Consider the following 22,032-nt stretch of genomic DNA (forward strand, 5'->3'; position numbering starts at 1 on the left):
ATTTCTGAATAACGCTCCTTCCTAGTTCAAGTTAGTATTTCACATTCACTTCTGCTGAGGAAGTGACTTCTTGGAAGACTGTGACAGAGTTAACGACTTGGCAAAACTGCAGCATGGTGACTTCCTCCCTGCAAGGGTTTTCTTTTTTGTGCAAAGGGATGCAGGATAATGACTTCAGGCTGAGTGCACAGCTGCTGGGAAGGGATGCGAAATCACCTAACTAGTGGTGGCTGTTGCTCATTGCAACTGGTTGGGTGGAAAGGAAGGAGCCCAACAGCAGGTGGAGCCAGAACCAACAGCAGGCAGATTTGACAATTTCTAGTTTCCTCCCCATCCTGCTGAATTTTGCAAGGGGAACACCAAGGCTAAGAAGGAGGAAGCACACAGCCAGAGCCACCCTCTGAACTGGCTGCAAGTAAGAAAGCAGGTTGAGTTTGTGAGGCAGTGATCTATTTGCCCTAATGGACCAGCCTCCACTCCCCACCTTCCAGATGTATTCCCCCCTCTTTGGGAGAGATGTATCTGAGGCAGTGCAACCCAGCACCCAGTTCTCTGACCCAACCAGCCAGCATTCCATGACCACTTTGTATACTATTTGTGTTGAACACTCTGGGTGCTCCTGCCTCAGGTCCCCCAACCTCACATTCTGTACTTTTGTAAAGCTTGGAGTTCCCGACATCTGTGGGAATCCTTGCAGAATGGGTGGTGCTGTTTTCAGCCTTTATGCAAAAGCCCTTGCACCCAGCCATCACAAACAGAGAAATAGAATAAATTATATCCAAGCAACTTGGAAGTAGATGGCTTATAGTATGGATGGGGATGACTAAGGCCTTCTGCCATTACTACTAAATGCTTGCAACTGCCAGTCAGCATATTGGCCAGAAAAAGGTTTGAGGCACAGTCAATGAAATTTTAATTGCAATTCAGCATAATATATATCACGGCTACATACACTACAGAATAAAGTCACAACCCAAAATTATGATATGTTCATTCTGTTGCAAAGAAATCCTTTTCAGAATACTTGGAAAAGGAGGCCCAGGTGTGGTGCTGATCACCAGCGCATGAGTTGATCACATCCACAAATGTAACAGTTTCAAATCTCATTGGTACCCTTGAACATCTACCTGGTGCGAATGGAAACCAGTCATATTGTAGCAAATTACAGCTGCTTGTCATTCTTAAATCACAGCACTATCTTGTCTAGCAGAAGCTTAGGAATGTATCCAACGAAATCCTACTCGGAGTAGGCCAACTGAAATTACTGGAGCTAAATTAGCCGTGTCCATTAATTTCTGTGGGTCAGCTTCACTGGATACAGCCCTTAAGAGTTTACTTGTACTGTGATTATATGAACTCATTATATATAACTCAGACGCAAATCCCACTGAGTTAAATGCTAAATGGGCATAGGACTGAAGACTTAATCTCGAATAGATTCTGTAACTGTTTCACAGTTACCTTATTGAAGTCCGAAAGCTTACATGGTTTTCTGTACAATATATAATATATACATGCATGAGAGATAAGCTACTGTCTACACAAACACACTCACATAGGTAAGCACTGAAACACCAGCAGGCTAGCAAAATCCAAAATAAAGAAGACTGAGCTATCTTCAGAGCCAAGTAGTCCAGGAGAAGAGGTGAAAAGAAGCTGATGAAACAAAATGACTATGGTGGATCACAAAAGCATTAGAGTGGGAGAGGCATTCCCATTCCAATCTCATATTTTGCTTTCTTGGTGGCTTCAGCTCACAAGAAGTGATGTCACATATGTAGAACATACAGTGTTACCTTTGAAGTTGAACAGAATCAGTTCCGGAAGTCCGTTTGACTTCCAAAACATTCAGAAACCGAGGTGCAGCTTCTGATTGGCTGCAGGAAGCTCCTGCAGCCAATTGGAAGCCCCGTTGGATGTTCAGCTTCCAAAAATAGTTCTCAAACCAGAACAGTCACTGGTTTGTGGCGCTCGGGAGCCAAAACGTTTGAGAACTAAGCTGTTTGAAACCCAAGGTACGACTGTATTTGAATACCACCCATATTCTGGAAGTGATGACACAGCAGGTGGAGCACTGGTATTGTCCATGTGTATATGATCTACTCCTGTCCGGAAACCTATGCCCCCACTGTGGAAGGACATGTGGATCCAGAATTGGCCTCCACAGTCACTTACAGAATCACTGTTAAAATCTTGTTTATGGAAGACAATCCTACTTGGCTACAAGTGATTGCCAAAGAAGAAGAAGAATGTGAGGAACCTTTTTCAGCCTTAGGACCACATTCCATCTTGGCCAACCTTCCAAGGCCTACATGCCAGGAATGGGTGGGGCCAGAGACAAAAGTGGGTGGAGCAACAGATAATGATTGCAGTCAGCTATATTGGAATCAGAGGTTTTCTATACATGCAACTCTGTCTTCCATCGAAAAGGCAGTACAATAGTCCAAGGACACATTTTCTAACCTCAAGTTCAGTTCTCCCTATTTACATATCGGTTAGCATTAAAAAAAAATCTGCATGAAAATTCATCTGCATTTCATTGTGAATTTTTGCTCATATACACATATTTGTAAGCAATCTTGCTTGATACACACATTTTTTTGCAAAGCATTTCCCATTAATATAACACATGTTTGTATGCTATTATCATGTCTATGGGTGTGTGTTAAATTAAATGTGGGTGAAAAACTGCTGCAAAATTTAGAGACTTGCCAATATTGTGAAGGAGGGCTGAGTTTCAGTTCACCTACTGTTTCAGAAAGTATGAATCAAGTAAGTTTGCCTGTAAATGCGAACGAAATCAAATTTCTCCCTCATCCCTACCTGCACATGTGCAAGATAGAAACCTGGGAGTGTAGGGATGACTGGGGTGAAAGGGGGAAGTAGGAGAGGCACGAGCCATAGCAGGAAATCTACCACCACTTCACCCTAATCCATAGCCACACAGTCTGCTCTGCTATGGAAAGGGATGGAAATAACTCTCAGTTTTAGTTCTTTCACTTTCTCATTTTCCTCATCTTAAGTTCAGTTTCCCACATTTATGCAGCAATTTGCAAAAATATTTTCCAAAAGAATTCTCATGAAATTTCTTCAGTGTATTAGTGCCTAATAAACACATTTTTGCCTTCAGTTTTGACTAACACATGCATTTTTTATGTTATCTTCACTAATATATTCAATTTTTATGCACACTGCCCCCCTGATACATGCATTTTTGTAAACATTGTTTGGCTGCAAAACTGACTGGAGAATCTGGACACATGCAAATTCAAAAGGACAGCTGTGTTTTGGTTCTCATACTGCTTCAGATGTTGTGAATTTGATAGATTTGGCTTTAAACATGAATTGAATAAGATTTCTCTCCCTCCCATCCCTAGCTACAGATCTACCCACCCAGCTTTAGGCAAGAGGGAGCAGGGAATCTGCTATATTGTCCAGTTCCTTTCCAGAATTCTGTCCCTTCCAGAACCACATCCATTCTGCTTTCCTGTTCTCCATGTCCTCCCTCTCTCCAACTGTGCCCTTATTTGATATCCAGGGAAAATTGGAACCTAATACATCAACTGCATCTTTGGGTGCAGAATCTTTTTCAGCTCAAGGGCCACATTCGCCATTAGGCAACCTTACAGGGGCCACATGCAAATGGGCAGCAAAAGTGGGCAGAACAATGAATTTGACTCTTACCTTTGTACAGTAGGCTACTTTCCAGCTACACATGTTTAAAAGGTTTCACACAATCACCCCTATTCATCTCTCTCTCCATCCAGGCAGGTAAGGAGCACAATCACAGTTCATTCAGGGACTCATTCTCAGCAGGCAAAAGCTGCCAAGGAGGGTGCAAAGCAAGGCTGTTGGGGTGTGTAGCATGGGAGAGCATCAGCAACCAGCCAGAGAGGCCTGAATTTCCCCACCTCTAGACTATAAGCGCCTTTGGTCTGCTCCAACCTGCCATTTATTTTTATGAGGCATTCTGCTGTTCAGAAAGAGAGAAAGATTCATTAATTGGGTGGGGTTAAGGAAGTAATAAGGGGCTAAGGAACATCAGGTGAGCAAGATCTTTTCAAAGGGCTGGGTGGTGAAACTGCCAGTTCCTTCCAGAATAAAGCAGAAAGGTTGAAGAGGAACCACAAGGAAAATCAGGCTGGCCATCTCCATAGTCCTGGTGGACCCTCCTCTTCTTTATCCCCTCGTCTACGAAGAGCTGTACTTCAGGTGGGAGCTGCTCCGATCGAGGCCCAATTCTTGCCCGTTGGCTTTCCACTTCCCAACAGAGCCCTTGTCATCTGTTGGTGCAATGCCAAGAGCTGGTCTCTGGCACCAGCAACAAAGGCATGACTATGAGAAAGAAACCAGAGATGTTTAGGGCTTCTGAAGAACCACCCTACACCACAGCCCTAGGAAGATGATAAACCTGCAGGGTATGGTGACTAGAGTGTTGGACCAGGATCAAATAGCCACTCAACCATAAAGCTCAGTGGGTGATCTTGGGCCTGTCACTGTCTCCTTAGTCTAGCTTACCTCACAAGGTTGTTGTGAGGATAAAATGAGGAGTGGGAAAACCATAGATGCCAGCATGAGCTCTTTTCTCCTCCCAGAGAAAAGGTTGGGCTGAAAATGTATTGAATAAATAAAGGCTCTACCAAGGTCCCCATGCCAGAGAGAGGCAGGGACAACACTACCAAGGGCAGGCCAAGATGAAGACAATATTGCATTCTGTGCTGTCCTTGAGATATTTTTTCAGGATGTTGAAAAAATTGCAAATCTGGCTTCTTGACCTTTGGACTCAATTAACATTGTGATAAGAAAACTGTGTGCCAGTTTCAGTCCTTTGGGTTCCTCTCACTCACTGCCTCTACTGCAACAGCACTTTAATATATTTCATCTGATTAATTGTGGTGCTTATTTGTTAAAAGGGTTATATATTATTTTATTGCGGATTTTATTGTTGATCATTGCCTTAGACATTTTTTTAATGGAAAGGCAGGTCATAAATGCAACAAACAAATAAAAATCCCAAGAGGTAACTTTAAATGTCTTTGGGTAATGTTTACTTCTGATGATACTCGTTCTGCATGTGCAAATGTATTGAAGAACAAGAACATATTGAGATGGCAGGTGTGGGAACTTTTTTGCCCTCCAGATGTAACTGAATTACAACTCCTACCAGTCCCACCAAGCATGGTCAATGCCCAGGGACAACAGTCAATGACAGTGGTACAATGGGTCAGTGCGTCTGGCTGTTCATCAGAATTTTAGTGGTTTGAGCTCACCCAGAGATGGTTATGGGCAGGATTCCTGCAATGTAGGGGGTTGGAAAAGATGACCCTTAGGGTCCCATCCAACTCTACAGTTCTGTGAAATCTATGATGATGGCAGTTGTAGTTCAGCAACATCCGTTCATAATATTGTGCAGTATTTTGTTTTAATATTAATGTGTTTGGATCACAACCTGCCCTAGGGTGAAGGCTCAGTAATAAAATATAACAATAACAACAAGGACATCTGCGCTAGAGAGGGAGAATTAGCCCCTATAAAGTTTTCTCCTCCTCGTCCCGGTAACAACTTGGCTGGGGCACTTGGACATTTCCTCTGCACCTCCATAAGCACAATCCCAATCCTACCTGAAAGCAATTCTTAAACTTCCGGCTGACAAAATAGAGAGCCACGGGGTTGATGCAGGAGTTGAGCGAAGCCATATTGATGCCAAAGTAATCCATGACCAGAAGGAAGCTGGAGTGGAGAAGAGAATGGAGAGTCAGTGCTGTCAGAAGGGAGCATGATGGCAGCTGCATGTTTCAATCCTTTGACTATTCTTATGGCCACCATCATGCAAACTTTGTAGAAAGGGCTGTGGCTGACAGCACATGCCTCATATGTCAATGGTGTGAGATTCAACCCCCTGTTGTCTCCTCTTAAGATTATCAGATAGCGGGTGCTTGTAAATACCTCTGTTTGATACTCGGTAGAGCTGCTGCCTGCCAGAGTTGGCAGTGCTGGATTAAATGGGCAAATAGTATTACTTTGTACAAAGGCAACTTCCTGTGCCCTGGGAGTCTCCAGAGTTTGGCAGTGGGTTCCCAGCAGAGGTGTGGGCCAGCATAAAGTACCGAGCAATGCCAACGTTTGACACTGGTCTTGCCTGGAAATCTCAGTGATCAAAATGCATTATCAACAGCTCATGAGTAAGTCTGAAAGCCCTATATGTTGGAGGATCCCCTTATGCCTCTTGCATTCCTTCACCCCTTACACCATATAACCATATGGACCACCCATACATCTTGCTTTTAGTTAAGAGTAATGTGGACAATACTGAGTTAGATGAACCAGTGGTCCAAATCAGTATGAAGTGGCTACCTGTATTTCTAGCACTGGAAATGGCCTCTTTAATTTCAGGGAGGGTAGAGATCTCTTCCACCACCAAGAAGAAAATAAGGAGCTTCTGATATTGAGCTTACCTAAGCAGTTCACACCTATCAGCATCTTGTTGACTATAAATGGTCTTCTTAAGGATCCTGCTGAGATGGAGAGGTAGCCAGCAGAGGGCGAATATCACCACAAGGCAGAACACTGTCTTGGCCACTTCCCGGCGCTGGAATACCAGCAGTCCAGTCATTGAAGTTAATGAATGAAGGAGCAACAAAAGGCAAAGATGACTTGAGCATGTGTATAACATGGTAAAGACATCAATAAATACCATCAACCACATTCTTCACACCCAAGCCCTGTCTTTTCCTGTCTTTCTGCTCCCCACTGCTGTTTCACACCCTGGTTTCTCTGTTGTTCATCCTGCACTACTATGAGCTGAAAGTTCAGCTATTTGCTGAGTGATGTACAGAGGCAGAGACCAAGGAGTTGCTTTACTATGTTACTGTGCCCACAAATGCAGGACTTTGGACAGTTCCAGTGATTAATAATAATAATAGTTATAATAATAATAGTCCAGCCTGAAGTCTGAACTGACTCTTCAGAAGACAAGAAGCTGTGATGGAATCTCTTTCTGAAATTATTATTTTTAATTGCATTTATGAACCACATTTTTCTCCAAGAAGCTCAAGGTGGCATGCACAGATCCCCACCTCCTCTCTTAATCTCCACAACAACCTCATGAAAGCTAAGGAACTCTCTAACCACTGCACGATGTTAGCTCTTCAGATGACTATCATATTCTGGTATTAGGGAATATCCAGAACACCCTCAGAGTCCTGCATGCCAGGAATGGAAGAAAGGGAAGGATGTTCATATTTCACCAGTTGCATGAGGGAGACAGGCTGTCCAACCAGAAAGCCCACCTCTGTATCAGAGCATACTTCTAAAATTCAGAGGACAGGCCACTATTCATTCAGATGTTCATTCCGTGGTATCTCCAGCTGTGGCTCTCCACCCCAGATACAGGCAATGAGCACAGACGATGGGCAGTAGAGCCCAAACATGGCCATAGAGTCACAGGCTCCCTACTGCAATGAAAGAGATTTCAGTTAGCAGGCCATCTTCTGGGCACCTTGCACTTAGTTCCTGCTAGTGAGCTTCCCATAGGCACCTGGCTGACCCATGGGACAACACCAGTTTGGCCTTTGGCCTGATCTATTATGGGACGCGGGTGGCGCTGTGGGTAAAAGCCTCAGCGCCTAGGGCTTGCCGATCGAAAGGTCGGCAGTTCGAATCCCCGCGGTGGGGTGCGCTCCCGTTGCTCGGTCCCAGCGCCTGCCAACCTAGCAGTTCGAAAGCACCCCCGGGTGCAAGTAGATAAATAGGGACCGCTTCCCAGCGGGAAGGTGAACGGCGTTTCCGTGTGCGGCTCTGGCTCGCCAGATGCAGCTTTGTCATGCTGGCCACGTGACCCGGAAGTGTCTTCAGACAGCGCTGGCCCCCGGCCTCTTGAGTGAGATGGGCGCGCAACCCCACAGTCTGGCAAGACTGGCCTGTACGGGCAGGGGTACCTTTACCTTTTACCACAGCTCTTCTTATTTTCTTATGAAAGCCACTGCCAGAAGAGCAGGCAAAGCCTGGCCATGTGGGCTGGTGACCTGACGTCATTCCTTGCATCTAAGCCAAGGAACAGGGTTTGTTCCCTTGAGCCTTGGTTGGGGGACCTCACCCGTTTCATGTGGTCGTTGAGTGCTATTCTCATGCCATTCCTCTTGCTCAGCATCTCACACGACATGAGGGAATAGAAGACACCAGTGCAGGCCAGAGGCAGGCAGAAGTAGAAGCCAAAGAGCCACCAATCTTTCACATCCTTGTAGAACTGCAGATGGAAGGGAAGGAAGGTATGAAAGCAGCTGCCTCTCCAAGGGAGTTGTTAGCTGTTGTGTGGAGGGTGGGATTGCCTGGGGGACATTTGTCCCTATACCACCTGTGGAACACATGAAGACCAGAGATGGACTGAGCCTTTGATTCCAACATGTTCTGGTTTCACTGGCATTCAGTTACTGAGCTGTTCCATTCCCTTCCCTCCCATGATGTGCCATTGCATCCCATTGGCTATCAATGGGTACTAACTATGATGACTATACTCTGCCTCCAATGTCAGAGGCAGTAATGCTTCTGAATACTAGTTGCTAGGAGCTGCAGGAGGGGAGGGTGCAGTTGTGCTCAGGTTCTGCTTTCGGGCATCTTGTGTGCATTTGGCTGGCCACTGTGAGAAAAGGAGGCTGGACCAAATGGGGCTCCTTTGGCCTGATTTCTCCAAGAAATCAAGTGCTATTCTTATGTTCTTATGATACGTTAACTGCATGCTATTCTGCCCTGCTCCATCTCATTGTACGCATTGTATGCATTCCCTTGGATCCGACTCCAAGAGGCCACAGTGCTATACCTGCCATGAGCAGCCCAGGAAAAAGCAAATGGAATCATCTCATTGTATGCATTTGGGACACACTTTTAACATAAGAATACACACTTTGATTCAGTTTGCATTTAATGGCAAATTTACACAAGTCACATTTTCCGAAGCAATATGCAAACCAAAACACAGCCATTGTTCAAATTTCCCAATGGTCCAAATTTTAGGAATGCAGTTCTCCATCCAAATAATGCGTAAAATAATAAATAAATGCATAAACTAAAGTGTGCATGTAAAGGTACACATTTGTGAAAATAGCATACAAAAATGCAGCTCTGTGCCTGCCATGATCAGCCCAGGCAAAAAAACAAACCAGAATCATGGAATCATAGGGTTGTAGAGTTGGAAGGGCCCACAAGGGTAATCTAATCCAACTTCAACCCCCCGCCCCTGATATACAACAATATTTATATTAGGGAAAATTGCATATAAAAATGTATAAACAAGGGGGAAATTGCACCCAAAAAAGCTGGTGAATTTCTATGAGAACTGTTTTACAAAATAAGAATTCACAAGCTGATGCGCAAATGTGGGGAGCTGAATTTAAAATAGGGGAAATGAGAAGCCGTAATTGACAGACTGGCCCATCCCTTCCCTTGGTTGTTCAAATCATCTGGCTGAACAAGAGAGAACATACCGTCATGAAGCTGGATTTCTGTTCAGCGGCCAGCATGCAGACCCAGTGCGTCTGTTCACGGTAATTCAGTTCCACCAAGTCAAAAGCAATGGCTTCAGGGACAGCTAGGATGATCGCCACTGCCCAGATTAGGGTCACCTCAACAGCCTTCCACATGGGGATGCCAATCCCTTGGATCCGGCTCCAAGAGGCCACAGCTCTATACCTGCCATGTGCAGCCCAGGAAAAAGCAAATGGAATCATGGAATCATAGAACTGTAGAGTTGGGAGGGACCAGAAGAGTCATCTAGTCCAACCTCCCTGCTGCACACATATTTTGCTCACATCTGAAAACTCCCACACAATGCATGGAGAAAATACAGCAGGGGAGTTGAAGGTGGAAGTTTCAGCCCAGCAACATCTGCAGGACCACATTCCTCCTCTAAAGACAGTGTAGCTCCACTGGGCTGAAAAGATTATCCACCACAGTGTTCAGGGAAGACTGAAGAGGATCAATGAATTGTATAGGTAGGGCTGGCTAAGTGAATGGCTGAATGAACCTAATTAACCAGGCTTGACAGGAGGCAACAAAGGTGGTCTGTTACCTGTCTATGCTGAGAGCACAGAGGCTGAGGACTGTGATGCCAACGGAGGCCTTCTGAATGAATGGCACCAATTTGCACACCTGCACACCAAAAGGCCAGTCTTCTGCAAGCAGCTGAAAGAGGGGAAACACATCATTAGTATGCCACCTCAGCGGAGAACTGGATTCCTATAACTTTGTACTCATTTCTTTGCATGTGTAGGGGCATCAGGCAAACCCATACACCAGCCTTTGACAATTTGGTGCCCACCCCGGCTTTCTGGTTGCCAGGAGTACTTTTTAATATTCAGAAATGTTCCTTGGTTGTAGTCTACAGTCCCATTCTGAACTTTCACCATTGTATCACCTCTTTCTGTTGTGTAGGTGTTCTAGGCTGAATTGATGCCCATCCATTCAAAGCTAGCCAACAACAAAATGCTACACAAAAATGCTAAACATCCCCTCGCCCTAGTAGCAAACATGGAGGGACTCAGTGGTGCAGCAACTGCTCTGTACAAGATCACTTTAATGAACATATAAAAATGCCTCATATAGAGTCAGACAATTGGTTTATCTAGTTTAGAGATGGGGAATCTGTGGCCCTCCAGATATTTCTTCATTGCAGCTTCTAGTGCACCTGACCATTGGCTGCTGTAGCTCTGGCTGATGGGATTCAGAGCCCAATCACATCTGAAGTGCCACAGGCAGTAGTGAATGGGGGGAGGACTGTGGAGGACCAGTCACAATGGGCATCAGTCACTGCTGAGTCCAACTAATAAGGTAATGGTAAAAGGTAAAGGACCCCTGGACGGTTAAGTCCAAGCAAAGGTGACTATGGGGTTGCGGCTGAGGGAGTCGGCGTTTGTCCACAGACAGCTTTCTGGGTCATGTGGCCAGCATAACTAAACCACTTCTGGTGCAACGGGATACCATGACGGAAGCCAGAGCGCATGGAAATGCCATTTACCTTCCCGCCACAGAGGTACCTATTTATCTACTTGCGCTGGCATGCTTTCAAACTTCTAGGTTGGCAGGAGCTGGGACAGAGCAACGGGAGCTCACTCCGCTGTGGGGATTCAAACCGTGACCTTCCAATCAGCAAGCCCAAGAGGCTCAGTGGTTTAGACCACAGTGCCACCTGCATCCCTATGAGTCCCTATGAGTCCAACAATACCATTCTGGCTATGTGTAGCCTCTTCCCTAGAAAAAAATAAATCTGCAAGTTCTTGTATGAAATGCAAGTGTTCTGCTCATAGAACAAATATGTAAAATATCAGTCAGCTGTATTTTGAAGAATGTCAGCTGAAAAGCAGAAAATAATTTCTGATCATTAGATGAATGAACTTTGGAAACAAAATAGTTATAAAGGTAAAACATCTCAGTTTTGAAAACTGTTAGAAGAATTTATGAAAGCTCTCCTTACATGTTCAGAAATGATTTGCTGGCTGAGGAAGTTCCTCTTTCCTTTTTTAAAAAGCTCTTAAATCAGTGAATCAGCTGTCTTGGAAATCTGATTACCAGACTGGTTTACTTTGAATTAGACTGGAAAGTTTTGTTTCAGTTCACGCTAAATATTGGATTACACGGATACGGTAAATAATAAAATGTGGATTAATGAAATAAATTGCGTAACAGTTAAGATATCCATTCAACAACCAGAATGAGATTTCCTCTTTGTGTTAGGTCCTGAACAACTTGTCCGGATTATAGAACAGTTGTCATACATAGCCTATTAAGACTTTGAGCTTTGGTGCAGGAATGAACTTCCATGAGTAACTCAGCTTGAAGTTCTAAGCCATGGGAAACAGCTAAAATTAGCCATTCTCGGACCATAGGTGATAGCCAACATTAGTCACAGAGTAGATCCACTGAAATAAATGGACCTCAGTCCATTTCAATGGGTCTAATGGGTATGACAGGCTCCATCTGCACCATACATTTAAAGGGCTAAGATACTATTTCAGCAGTCATTGTTTCCCACCCCCTAAGCATCCTGGGAATTGTAGTTTATTAAGGGCAAAGAGAGCTGTTACAGGACCCCCTGTTCCCCTCCCAGAACTACAATTCCCAGTGGTTTAACAATCAATCCTGTTCTCTAGGACATTCTGGGAACTGCAGGCTTCTGCGGAGAATGGGTTCTCCCAACAGCTCTCAGCATTACACTTCCCAGGATGCTTTGGAGGGAAGCTATGGCTGTTTAAATTTGCATGATGCTGCTTTATATGTTTAGTGCAGATGGGACCAGAATAATAATAATAATAATAATAATAATAATAATAATAATAACCTGTTAAATTGTGGGTGAACATATCAGACAACACAGTGATTCTTCAAACAGCTCTTGTTTATTCACAGGTCCAGAACAGAACTGGACTGAAGGGTTCAGCCAACCTGCTTATATAGAGCTCCACTACAAAGCAACAGTAACAACTTTCTGTAACTATCCAATCACTGAATGTCACTTTCAATTCCTTATTTGCATATGTGGATCTGAGTGAAAACTATCTACAGTATCCCCCTGCTGGCCCAGGGTGAGAACTTCAGTACATAACAAAACCCTTCCTGCATATGGAAAGCTAATATGTCAAGGCAGGGAAAGGGATCTGCTGATCTTTATCCTTGAGATGTTAGTTTTTGGTGTGCATGGCACTTTGGAAAGCTTTCAGACATTCATTCCCACCCATTCACCCCTTATTTCACCCCTTAGAGATAGAAATGGTAGCAGTCATGAATTGATTTAGCCTTTAGACTGCTCCAGAAAAAAATTGCATGAGGGCTAGAAAAACAAACAATTCATTTGCTTATCTTCTGGGTACAGGGAGGAGGTGACAGCATTTTCATCCCTCCCATTGCAAGGATCACCAGGTCATGTTTGTTTTACTTTCTGTCTGAGAGAAAGGAGGGGGCAGAACCCACTCTTCCAGATTTCCGTCCCTAGCACTGTGTGTCTTTTTCTTTGACCTGTCTAGAGACCAGATGGCAGTATGAGAGAGCTGTTTCTCTCATACATGTTTGTTCTTTTGTTTGTTTAATTAGAAGAAATATATTAGATATGCAACAAAACCTCCACAGCTTTGCTCCCGTTACTCTGCTGCGTTTCAGGTGCTCACATGAGCAAATGTGAGTCCACTGCACCAGGACCTATTCCTCGGGAATGCTGTGTTGATGTTTCTACGTTCCTGTGATCGGAAGGTCAGAGAAGGTGCTCCCGACACCCAGCCTATGCAGGCACTGAAGACGTGGGCTGTACATGGGTGTACAGAAAGGAGGCAGACTCTGGTTGCTTGCAAGACAGGGGCTTTGAGTAGCAGCAGGAGCTTAGGGGCAAGGTGCATGCTTTGCACGAGGAAGGCATCTCCATTATCTCCTAGCAAAGCTGGAAAAGACTCCCACCTGAAACAGAGTAAGCTGCTTTATGCCAAGTCAGGCAGTTAGCCCATCCTGTTCAGTATTGTCTACACAGACTGTCAGTACTGCAGGGTTTCGGGCTGGAGTTTTTCCCAGCGCTATGTGCAGAGGCTGAGGATTGTACCTGGAGACTTCTGCATGCAGAGCAGATGCTCTGCTACTGAAATATGTCCATTTCCCATCTGAAACCATGGAGAGTGTTATGTACTGAGTTGAATAGGATCCAAAATGCAGCAGTCTGATTGGTCCCAGAACAATAGGATTCAGAATGCAGCAGTCTGATTGGTCCTAGAACAATAGGATCCAGAATGCAGCAGTCTGATTGGTCCACAGGAGCCACCCAATCCAGCTCCAGGTGGAAGTGAATCCACAACCTGATTGGCCTACAGGAGAATCCTGGAATTAGCCATTCACATGGGACCCATTGTGTAAATAATGTATATAAAGCAGACATTCTGGGGGAACTTCCATTCCTCCTCACCACTATGAGCTGAATAAAGAGCATGAAATCCACTCTCGACTCCGAGTATATTTCAGATAGCTAATGCTCATCTTGGAGGGGTCACATAGCACACTTGGCACCACTGAATCTCAGCAGTGGATCTATGGGAGTGGTCAGTGGTCAGTAAAATTATGACCATGACCATCACCACTATTTTCAAATGAAGAAAAATTAGGGCTGGCTTGAGGGCACAAAGACCTTGTGTCATCACAGCGGGCTACTTCTCAGAGTGGGCAGTAAATGCATATTTTAAAAAATAATTAATTAAAAATATTGAATTAAAAATATTGAATTTTTTAAATTGCAATTTTTTTATTTTAAAAATGGACACATGCCACAAACCCCCTCTGGTAGCACAGTATCACAGCAGGGGGCCTATGGAAGCAGCCTCTAAAAAACGTTATTTTAAAAAATAATAAATAAATAAATAAAATGGGGCCAGGCCTGGGGGGCATAAAAAACTTTTGGCATCATGGCATCACAACAGCGATCCATAAAAACAATAGAATTAATTGTATACAAAATGCATACAAAATGCATTATGGGGTGTGTGTTTTTTTGGGGGGGAGTGTATTTTAGGAGAAACACTGATGAATTTCCTTGAAGATTGTTCTTTTAAAAATACAGTGGTACCTCGGGTTAAGTACTTAATTCGTTCCAGAGGTCTGTTCTTAACCTGAAACTGTTCTTAACCTGAAGCACCACTTTAGCTAATGGGGCCTCCTGCTGTTGCCGCGCCGCTGGAGCACAATTTCTGTTCTCATCCTGAAGCAAAGTTCTTAACCCGGGGTACTATTTCTGGGTTAGTGGAGTCTGTAACCTGAAGCGTATGTAACCTGAAGCGAATGTAACCCGAGGTACCACTGTAAATCAATTGCAGACTGATGAAGAAATGCATCTGAACTGAATTTAAAACTGGAAAACTGAAAAAGTAAGAAACAGAGAGAAAGTGAAAAAAACTTACTTATCCCTAGGCTACATAAAAAATGCAGAACTAAGTCAGAACTCTTACTTCCTGTGATCTGGACACTACGCTTCAGTTAATTCAATCTACAATTGCATTCATGATTGCTGCTTCTATTTTGTATACAGTGGTACCTCGGGTTACAGATGCTTCAGGTTACAGACTCCGCTAACCCAGAAATAGTACCTCGGGTTAAGAACTTTGCTTCAGTGTGAGAACAGAAATTGTGGGGTGGCAGCACGGCGGCAGTGGGAGGCCCCATTAGCTAAAGTGGTACCTCAGGTTAAGAACAGTTTCAGGTTAAGAACGGACCTCTGGAATGAATTAAGTTCTTAACCTGAGGTACCACTGTATTGTGAACTGCTTCCATCTCCTTCATGGGAAATTGGCAGAGAAATTAAAGATCTAACTTAATCTCATCTTTTCTCTTTCATAAAACCACTCCTTTCTTCTTTAACATAGGGAAGATTTTGTTCAACTTTCTGTTCCTTCTCTCTGTCAGTCAAGGGGTGTACAAAGATCTCTGCATCTAGAAATAGAGAGGAGGGCAGTTCTTGGGAAGGCCCATAGCTCAGTGGTTACAGCATCTGCCTTGCAAGCAGAAGGTCGCAGGTTCAATCCCTGACATCTCCAGGCAGGGTTGGGAGAGACTCCTGCCTGAACCCCTGGAAAGATCCTGCCAGTCATTGTAGACAATACTAAGCAAGATGAACCAAAGGTCAGATTGTATAAGCTGTTGCTGCTGTACCAATTTCAGAGAAGGCAAGCAGGAGTAGCAGCCCTTTCAAAAAAAGTCCCCATGAAGGAGACCCTACACTCACATGCCATGTGTCCACAACTGTTCTGGCTCCTCACCAAGGCACCTCCTGATTAATTGTAATCAGGAGGTGCCTTGGCTAACATCCAAAACAACTTGAAATATCCAAGTCAGCCTACACAAACAGTTACATCTCACAGAAATATTTTGCACTGGAGGCTTCCCAGCTGAGTACATGCGAAAGCCGAGTTTTGCTGCTTCTCTGACATATGACCAACTTCTGGCTCTCAGATGCAAAACAGTAGCTTGATTGTGTCCTCAGCTGCAGGGCTAAGAAAGGAGTTCAAAGAGGGATGCTTCTGCTTGGAAATAAACACCAAGCTTTCCTAAATGCTTCTGAACCACCCATCTCTGCACCATGGTGCAGTGGGGAATTTTGAATTCTGGACTGGGGTTTCCTAAACTTGTGTGGACTACAATTCCCACCATCCCTAGCCAGCAGGATGAGTAGCCAGGGATGATGGGATTTGTAGTCCAAAAACAGCTGGAGACCCAAGTTTGGGAAGCCCTGCTCTGGACTTATTGGTCATATTAGGGGGTGGGGCAAGGAAGGTCCTCTTTAAATGGCAATGTGTACATGACTTCACTTATCTGTTAATGGTCACTCTATATCATTTCAGAGAAAAGGGGAGTTATCCAGTGTCTAAATGTTCCCCCAAATAAATTACTCTCAAAACAGAAAAAAACTGCTGTGCTTGTGTCTTCCCGAACATGCGGCAAGCACTTATAGCTCATAAGAAAAGAGGACACAAATTTACATAATATGAGGGTACAGATGGGCATATCTTCCAATTTTGGTTTCTCTCAGTTTGTTTTTCCAATCGTATCTGCAGTTCTCCAAATTTCCACATAACTTTCTTGGGGGGGGGGGGGGGAGTCATGAAAATTCACCAGCATTTCAGTGCAAATTTCTGCTCGTATATACACAGTTTTGATTAGCATACACATTTTTTACAATGTTCTCAAATATATTTTTTAAAAAATGTTATTTTCCACAACATGTGCTTTTTCATGCATGCTTTATTCTAGTATATGCATTCTTAGACACACTGTTGGACTAGAGAACAGCACTGCTAAATCTGGAGCATTCCTAAGGATGTCTGTATTACAGTTTCAGAAAGTGTTAATCACCTTAAAAAGTGAGCCAAATCGGATTTTTTCCCTATTCCTCATGTTACCCAAAAGAGAAGCATCTTTTGAGTGTTGCATGCTACCCCTAATATGGTGTTCTAATAACCCTCACAATTAGGTCACGTAGTCTGGGGATGAGTGTGCTTGCTCTGGCCCTTGCACCAACTGTGATTCATGATCAGGGAGGCAAACATATGTAGCAGACAACCTGTTCTGCTCATGGAGGATTTCCTTGTGCAACTTAGAACACCATGAGATCCAGGTTTTTGAATCTGCATGGGGACCCTCAGGAACAGAAAAGTTTTCCTATATCAGAAGTTATCCTCTCTACGTGGGGCTACCTTTGAAGGTGACCCGGAAACTACAATTAATCCAGAATGCGGCAGCTAGCCTGGTGACTGGGAGTAGCTGCCGAGACCATATTACACCAGGCCTGAAAGACCAACATTGACTCCCAGTAGGTTTCCGCGCACAATTGAAAGTGTTGGTGCTGACCTTTAAAGCACTAAATGGCCTTGGCCCAGTATACCTGAAGGAGCATCTCCACCCCCATCGTTCAGCCCAGACACTGAGGTCCAGCGCCGAGGGCCTTCTGGTGGTTCCCTCACTGCAAGAAGGGAAGCAGAGGGCCTTCTCAGTAGTGGCACCCGCCCTGTGGAATGCCCTCCCACCAGATGTCAAGGAAATAAACAACTATATGACTTTTAGAACACATCTGAAGACAGCCCTATTTAGGGAAGTTTTTAATGTTTGATGTTTTATTGTGTTTTTAATATCTACCCAGAGTGGCTGGGGAGGCCTGGCCTGATGGGTGGGGTATAAGTAATGAATTATTATTATTATTATTATTATTATTATTATTAGTTGTGGAGGCTAACAAGAATGGGAATAATGGGCCTCATATCCCACTCACCCTCCTTGCACAAGGGATTGGAATGCCTGGATAGGTCCCATCTTCAACCTAGTATATATGGCAGTCACCTAACTCGTGATCACTGTTTATTGCTGAAGAGTCTTGATTCCCCAGGCACTGCATTGCAGTGATGTAATAAGTGCTTTCTTCCTCTTTCCCCACCCTGGCCAAGAGGGGCCTTACCTTATATACATTGATGGGCAAGGCAATGAGAATGTAGAGCAGATCCCCAAGAGCCAGGCTAGCAATGAGGACGTTAGGCCCATTCCTCATGCATTTGTTCTTGTAGATGATCCTCAGGAGGGTGGAATTCCCAATGATGCCCACAATGAAGATAGTGCAAGACACAAACGTGTTAATGTACTTGAAGGCCTGTCGGATTTCTGTTGGCTTAGCACACATGACTGACAGCTGTGGGCCCTCTGTGATGGCATCTCCAATAAGGTTGCCTGAATGGTTGGCGGTGGCTCTGGAGTTTGTAAATATTCCAGGCTGAATGAGACTGTAAGCTTTATCTTGATCCAGAACCTCAAAGGGGATGGGGGTATTCCTGAAGCTCACGGCTGTCTGACTGGAGACTCTCAGGATGAGGCAGGCCAGGCAATAGGCCAGAACAGGTAAAGCAGAAAATTTGCCCATTGTGATGGAAACCTCAAAGCTCAGCCAAAGTTTTGAGTCTGTTGGTGGGACCTGGAGCTAAAGATCTTTCCTGATCTTGCCTGTGGAAGGAAGATAAGGATGAGTTCTCTGAGTTACAGGAGAGGAGAGAAACAGTGATATTGAACAGTTACTCTGCATGAATTTCCCTGGGACTGATTATTGTTCATATAGGGCTGGGATACAAATCATATTATTGTTCATATATGGCTGTGTCCTTCCAGATGTTCATAAAATCATAGAATTGTAGAGCTGGAAGGAACCAAGAGGTTCAACTAGTCCAACCCCATGCAATGCAGGAATCTTCCACCCAATGTGGCATTCAAACCCATGACTCTAAGATTAAGAGTCTCATGCTCTATCATCTGAGCTATTTATTCATCACCGTTTGACTCCAAGTGCCATCAGCCCCAGTCAGTATGGAGTGATGGGAGTTGTAGCCCAACCAAACCTCGGAGAGTCATATGTTCCCCATCCCTGCTTTAGGGTGTGACAAAGACTTCGGGAACTGGAAGAGACAAAAATTCTGTCTCCTTTTTGTAGCTACCATGAAAATGAGAGACACAAACCAAAAAAGCAAAAAAGAAAAAGAGGTCTATCTATCTATCTATCTATCTATCTATCTATCTATTATCTATCTATCTATCTATCTATCTATCTATCATCTATCATCTATCATCTATCATCTATCTATCTATCTCTGACTTACTGAAGTTTCAGGTGTCTTTGGCATAGAAGAGACTGTGCATCTGCATAAATCTACAAGGGTAATTTTCAGTTCACTGAAACTGCCTGTAATTTATTTATTTAAATATTTTATAAACCACTTAATTGCAATCATTTCTAAGTGGTGTATAAGAAGTTCCTTGGAAAGAAAATGAAAAGTGTGCTAAAATCAAAGTTCTATGAAATCAAAGTTCAGTTAAAATGTCTGCTGGACAACCAGTGACCAGCTTTTTATTTATTTATTAATCTTCAGTCCATCTAGGCCAGGGGTTAGCAAACTTTTTCAGCAGGGGGCCGGTCCACTGTCCCTCAGACCTTGTGGGGGGCCGGACAATATTTTGGAGGGGAAAAAATATTAACGAATTCCTATGCCCCCACAAATAACCCAGAGATGCATTTTAAATAAAAGGACACATTCTACTCATGTAAAAACACGCTGAATCCTGGACCGTCCGCGGGCCAGATTTAGAAGGCAATTGGGCCAGATCCGGCCCCTTGGCCTTAGTTTGCCTACCCATGATCTAGGCATTGCCCATACAGGCTGGCAGCATCTCTCCATGGTTCCAAGCTGAGAACATTCCCAGCCCTACTTAAAGACACTGGGGACCTTCTGCATGCAAAGCAGATGCTCTGCTACTGAACTATGGTCCTCCCTGTTGACAGGATCACTGATGCTTGGGATTGAACCTGCGGTGCTGCTCATGCTGTGAGTTACTGCTCCTTGCCATGTATGTATGTATGTACCGGTATGTATGTATACATTGAACAGGGATGCATACCATATTTTTCCTACAAAAGTGCTGCTAGGAATGTACAAATCTGCCAATTTTTGTTCCTCTTAGTCGTTTAATTTTCTAATATTCAGCACAGTACGATTTGCTGCATTTCCACAACATACATACATACATACATACATACATATATTGAATATAATATGGTTTTGAATTTCTCTCTCTCTCTCCCTCATCCCCTCTCCCTCACACACTCCCCCAATATAGGTTTTCTTGCGCACATTTTCTTTTGTGAGATAACTGCATCACAAAAATTGGAGGAGTATATATTTTGAAGGATAGCTATGCTGCGGTTTGCATTTTATACTGGAAAGTGAAAAATTGGAAATCTTGCATTAAAATGAGAACTGAACGAATTTCTCCACCATTCCCAATTCACACAGAACCCCCATTCATTTTTAAAGCATATTGGCAGTAGGCCTTTGTTTCGAAAAGCTCTTTTTTTAAACCCCCCCCCCCCAATTACAGATGGTTTCGTTCAGCCACCAGAAAAGACACACTGTCAAACTCCATCCATAATTAGGACTGGAGAATGTATCAATTTCAGTTTCCCATCCCACCTTTTTCCCCTCCGCATTGCCATATCAGTTTGTGAATTTGTTCATTCAAGTCCTCATGGAAATTCATCAGCATTTGGGTGCAAATTTCTCCTCATATACACATTTTTGTATGCAATTTAACCTAATATTGTTATTATTGCAAAGCAGTTTCCCTAATTTAAGTACTTTCATGACTATATACATTTTAATGAAAACTTTACCATCTTGGTACACATTACTTGGATGGATAACTGCACTGCAAAATTCAGAGAAGTGTAAATTTTGGTAGTGTTTCGGTTCATGTATTGTTTGGGAAAGATTCACCTTTAATTGCAAGTTGAATCATATTTCTCCTCCATCCCAAGCCACAATATTAGATATCTGTAAAGGATAGGACACTTGAAATATATTGTTGTTGTTGTTTAGTCGTTTAGTCGTGTCCGAGTCTTCGTGACCCCATGGACTATAGCACGCCAGGCACTCCTGTCTTCCACTTAAAATATATACAGCCTGTTAAAAAAGAATATCCTGCAGGCATAACAACCCTAAGGTAATTATCTGCCCTAAAAATATTCAGTTACCTTCCCAGTCCTTTTGAAGGAGGAAGCCCTCTGTGTTGGTTGCATTCACACCAAGGATCCCTTTCACCACGGAGAGTTATCCAACAAAGTGGGCTGGGTGGTTTTGGAAATCAGAGGAGTTTGGATCTAGCCATTTGCCAAAACTGATGCAATGAAGATGCTGCTCAGCTGTGATGTATGCCCTCCTAAGAGTTTGATGAAAAGTTTCAAAAAAGGAATGAGCCGTAATTATAGGGGACCTAAGGCCTGTCCCTCCTCTGTGTTCAGCCACGGCAGCCAATAGGCATTAGACCAGAAGGGGTGAAGGAAATAGGGCTGACATGGAAAAGCTGTCATGTGGGAGAGCAAAATCATAAACCAGTGTGTGTGCTTCAGGCAGAGGGGAGGTGGAGGAGGGAGATAGCTAAAGGAGGAAGGGAATGATGACAGGAATTGAATCCCAAAGAGCAACCTCTGTCATATGGTCAATCGCCTGACCGTCTTGTTATACCAGGCACATTTTTACCAGTACTGAGACACAGTACTGGTAGGAATTTGTTCCCTGAGAATTTAGTAATTATTAAGGCATTATTTAGGGGACGCGGGTGGCGCTGTGGGTAAAAGCCTCAGCGCCTAGGGCTTGCCGATCGAAAGGTTGGCGGTTCGAATCCCCGCGGTGGGGTGCGCTCCCGTTGCTCGGTCCCAGCGCCTGCCAACCTAGCAGTTCGAAAGCACCCCTGGGTGCAAGTAGATAAATAGGGACCGCTTTCTAGCGGGAAAGTAAACAGCGTTTCCGTGTGCGGCTCTGGCTCGCCAGAGCAGCTTCGTCACGCTGGCCACGTGACCCGGAAGTGTCTCCGGACAGCGCTGGCCCCCGGCCTATAGAGTGAGATGGGCGCACAACCCCAGAGTCTGGCAAGACTGGCCCGTATGGGCAGGGGTACCTTTACCTTTACCTTTTTAAGGCATTATTTGTGCTACAC

General features: G+C 44.1%; 1 protein-coding gene across 1 annotated transcript; it reads right to left on the reverse strand.

The window, feature by feature from the left end:
* Positions 1-896: 896 nt before the first annotated feature.
* On the reverse strand, positions 897-21,244 carry LOC114589115 (endothelin receptor type B-like). The gene is made up of 8 exons (XM_028715199.2): positions 21,071-21,244; positions 17,960-18,495; positions 10,064-10,176; positions 9,480-9,684; positions 8,096-8,245; positions 6,456-6,589; positions 5,622-5,730; positions 897-4,335 (listed from the first exon to the last, which is right to left on the reverse strand). The coding sequence occupies exons 2-8, from the start codon at positions 18,413-18,415 to the stop codon at positions 4,192-4,194; spliced, it is 1,311 nt and encodes a 436-aa protein (XP_028571032.1). The 5' UTR covers positions 18,416-18,495; positions 21,071-21,244; the 3' UTR covers positions 897-4,191.
* Positions 21,245-22,032: the final 788 nt, after the last annotated feature.

Source organism: Podarcis muralis, chromosome Z (genome assembly GCF_964188315.1).
Source record: "Podarcis muralis chromosome Z, rPodMur119.hap1.1, whole genome shotgun sequence".
NCBI classification, from domain to species: domain Eukaryota; kingdom Metazoa; phylum Chordata; class Lepidosauria; order Squamata; family Lacertidae; genus Podarcis; species Podarcis muralis.

Bases quoted from the DNA above. Each gene is read 5' to 3' on its own strand.
- LOC114589115 (XM_028715199.2), bottom strand. From the start codon at position 18,415: ATGGGCAAATTTTCTGCTTTACCTGTTCTGGCCTATTGCCTGGCCTGC. The intron at 10,177-17,959 runs GTAAGGCCCCTC...CCCCTCTTTCAG, and splicing joins TGCCCATCAATGTATATAAG to CTGCTTGCAGAAGACTGGCC. The intron at 9,685-10,063 runs GTAACAGACCAC...TGCACATGGCAG, and splicing joins TGTGCTCTCAGCATAGACAG to GTATAGAGCTGTGGCCTCTT.